The sequence below is a fragment of the Mesitornis unicolor genome, unplaced genomic scaffold, assembly GCF_000695765.1.
Source record: "Mesitornis unicolor isolate BGI_N332 unplaced genomic scaffold, ASM69576v1 scaffold38608, whole genome shotgun sequence".
In the NCBI taxonomy this organism is placed as follows: Eukaryota; Metazoa; Chordata; class Aves; order Mesitornithiformes; family Mesitornithidae; genus Mesitornis; species Mesitornis unicolor.
The window spans coordinates 1-3306 of record NW_010201857.1 but is presented as its reverse complement, the minus strand read 5'-3'; the positions used below and the strand labels follow the sequence as shown (position 1 = coordinate 3306).

The following is a 3306-nucleotide window of genomic DNA, read 5'->3' as shown; positions in this document are numbered from 1 at the left end:
GCAGCAGGGGGGCAGCCCCGGTGGTCTGTCTGTGGTGCTGGGGACCACCCCAGGCCAACGGGAAGGAGCCAACACGAGGCCCGGCCCCAGCTCAGGTCCTCGCGCTGCTCCCAGCGCAGCCCCAGCCCGCTCCCAGCTCGCTTTTCTCTGCTGACCGTTTTCTAACGCCTGGCTGCATGCAGCCCCAGCCGCTGCAGGGGCAGGAGAAGGAATGTGTAATGCTATATTAATCTGCAGCTCCCCCGATGCATCCTGTGGGCCTGGAGGCTTTACCGCCTCGTGCTTAAGGAGAAAGGAATTCAGCAGGTCAGCTCTTTGAGAGGCAGAAATAAATTCCAATTTCGAGGTGTTAATGGGGAAAAATACTGAAAGGGCTCGTTCTTATTAGTGCCCAGAGAAAAGGGGGGACGCCGCTGGGTTCTCACCCTCACTGAACCCTCAGGATGCACACCCCGAAGGGGCTCCAGGAGCCGCTGCTCACGACAGCGCACACAAACTGCAGCAGAGGAAGGACCCGGCATGGGGACGGGGGCTGAACGACGGCCGTCACCCCCGGGCACTGCAGGGCAGCAGGTCCAGCCCTGCCGATCACAGGGGGCACCGGTCACCGCACCTTGGAGGTTTTGCAGCAATAAACGCTGCTTGTCCCCTCGCAGAGCAGCGCCCCAGCCCAATGACGGGCACAGGAGCTCAGCCCAGCGCCGCCAGAGCCGCTGGGGCTCAGCTGCAGCACGGGCCAGGGTTTCTCCTGAAACACTTTCAAAAACCCGGGGGATTTGCAGACGCCTGCTTACACTTTTCCACTGAATGCAGAAGAGAGTTCACATTGGCACAATAATCTTAAAGACTTACTTTCTGTAAACATCCTTGCGAACAAATTGCTCATTTAAAAGTGCTTGGGACATAAGTTTTGCAAAGCCATTTAGCTGACAGTGGTTTGTCTGAGTGGCTGCAATACTTCCCTGCAATACTCGCCCAGCTCCAATCTGTATTTCACCAGAAGAAAAAGTCAATGCACCCAAAGCTTGTGCAGAATGAGGCCCCTCTGCACGCCAAACAGGACCAGCAATAGCTCCACAAAGGACTCAGACTCGAGCTGGTGCAGTTCCTTCTAACAAAGTCACTTTAGCGACGGCTGCGAAGGACACGGTGCCCAAACTCTGCACTGATGGGCACCAGGAGACAGCGGCAATGTCCCCCCAGTGCTGCTGTCAGGACAGTGCTGAGGTGATCAGGAGTTAACTGATACACCACACACAGGAAAAATTAGCAGATGCTGCTCCCTTGGGCCAGTAACATCTCCAAATGAATGACCTGCGAACAGCCCGGTCTCATTTCAGGCTGGGGAAGGGGCAGCTCTGCAGCAGCAGCTCAGACCAGGAGCACGCTTGGCTGCAAGTCTCCGGGGAATCAAAGCAACCTTTGTACCCGCAACCCGGGACACGGCCGCGGTCTTGACCAAGGGTCTATGTTCACACAGGACGGTGATTTTAGAGCCTTCCTGGAAAACAAAGAGCTTCCTCCAGCAATTGCATGGGTGAGCACAAGCCGCAGCCAGCCTGTGCTGCCGTGGGCTCCGCACGGGGAGAGGCTGCGTCCCTGGGAGCGAGAGCAGCCAAGACTCATCCCTGGCGTGGGTCCAGGCTTTCCACCCGTCTGTCCCTGGATGCCACCACCGAGTTTCCCCGCACGGCACCGGCGGGCGTCGAGCTCCGGCGTCCTCCCACCCTGCCCGAGCAGCTGCCCCGTCCCGCTCAAGCCATCGCCCTCGTTTCCCCTGCACTGGCTGCTGGGGACACCCCGGGTGTCACCGCTCTGCTGCAGGACGTGCTCCCTCCCTGCCCGCAGCCTCCCTGAAGGATGAGTCCTGCTGGGATGTGCAGGATGAGCTGCCCTGGGCGAGGGCTCCCAGCCAAGCGGGACACAAAGCCTTTGTCTGTAAAGGTAACTGCAAAGGGTGACCTGCCCTCCGGACCAGACCTGGACACAGCACCAATGCCACGGCAACGGCTCAGCCCTGCGTGTGGCTCCCCCATCCCCGAGCTCCTCCTGAGAGCCTGTGCTATCCCCATGAATTCGGGAGCGCCCGTCCCTTTCCATGAACCTCCAGACGCAGGGAAGCGTTGCACTCTTCCATAGCCCTCTGCCTTCTCCCTCTGCAGACATCCCTCCTGCCAGCCTCCCTAAGCGCTCCATGCCGAATGCCGAAGCGACACAAAGATACCTATTTATTTCAAAAGTTTTCAGCAACAAGCCAGACTCATTGCAACTTGCACAAAAAAAGCCAGTCTGGCACCAAACAGACCTGCTGCACGAAATGGAAATGAACAAGAACCACATCCCCGTCCCCCAGTCATTTCCTGATCAATCCCTTGCCCCCTCGCCCGCACGCAGCCCACTCGGGACAGCAGGGATGGATTTCCACTGGAAATTTTCCCCAGGACTGCTGGGCATGCGGGGTAGCCCTGCCAGGGCTGCTGTCACCATTCACCTCAGTCGGGCAGCGCTTTCTGCTGCGGGGTCCACATGTCCAATTGCTGCCAAGAACCAAAGCCAGGCTCAGCGCAGAAATTGCTGCCAGGGTGGTGCGGTACCGGGGAGGGAGGGTGGCAGCCCTGGTCCATCAGCGGCCCCAGTGCCTGTGTGGGGATCAGCGCAGCCACAGACTCCATGCCCTGGCACCATCTGCTCCCAGACTCAGCTCCGGGATAGAGGTGAGGAACTGGCAGGGGGCCCTGCCCTCCTTGGGACGGGAGCACCCGCTCAGAGGCTGGGGAGCACCGCAGCCGACAGGCAGAGTTCAGGTGAGCTGCTCCTGACCTCCTTCAGCCACACAGCCCCTCCTGGGCTAACGCCGGCCACACTGGCTCAGAGAAAAGCTCCAGGAGCAGAGCCACAGTGACGGTCACATCTTACCTTTGGGCTTGGAGACCTCGGTGGCGTTGGGGGCCGTCATGGCGATGCAGACATCGTCCTGGGGAAACTGGTCGCACTTGCGCACGGCCTCACAGAGCCAGCGGCAGGGGTAGACCGGCCGGTCCAGGCAGACGGGCGCAAAGAGGGAGCAGAGGAAGACCTGGGTGCCCATGTGGCAGTTCTTGTTGAGCAGCGGCACCCAGCTGCTGGCCTGGTGCTTCACCTCGGCCATGGTCTCATGGTCGAGCAGGTTGGGCAGCACCATCTTGTCATAGCCCACGCTGTGGCACAGCCGCAGGTCGGCGGGGATGGCCACGCACTGGTGGGGCTTGGCGTAGAAGCGCCCGCCGGGGTAGGGGCCCAGGTCGGACTGGTAGCTGACGTAGTCGT

General features: G+C 60.3%; 1 protein-coding gene across 1 annotated transcript in view; it reads right to left on the bottom strand.

Moving 5' to 3' along the window:
* Positions 1-3301, bottom strand: part of LOC104545171 (secreted frizzled-related protein 1-like) — a gene marked incomplete at both ends in the record, with an annotated part of 4967 nt that extends 1666 nt beyond the window's left edge. Inside the window, one exon of the mRNA XM_010190233.1 lies at positions 2917-3301. Within this exon, the coding sequence (XP_010188535.1) occupies positions 2917-3301 (385 nt within the window). The remainder of the gene's footprint in view (positions 1-2916) is intronic.
* Positions 3302-3306: the final 5 nt, after the last annotated feature.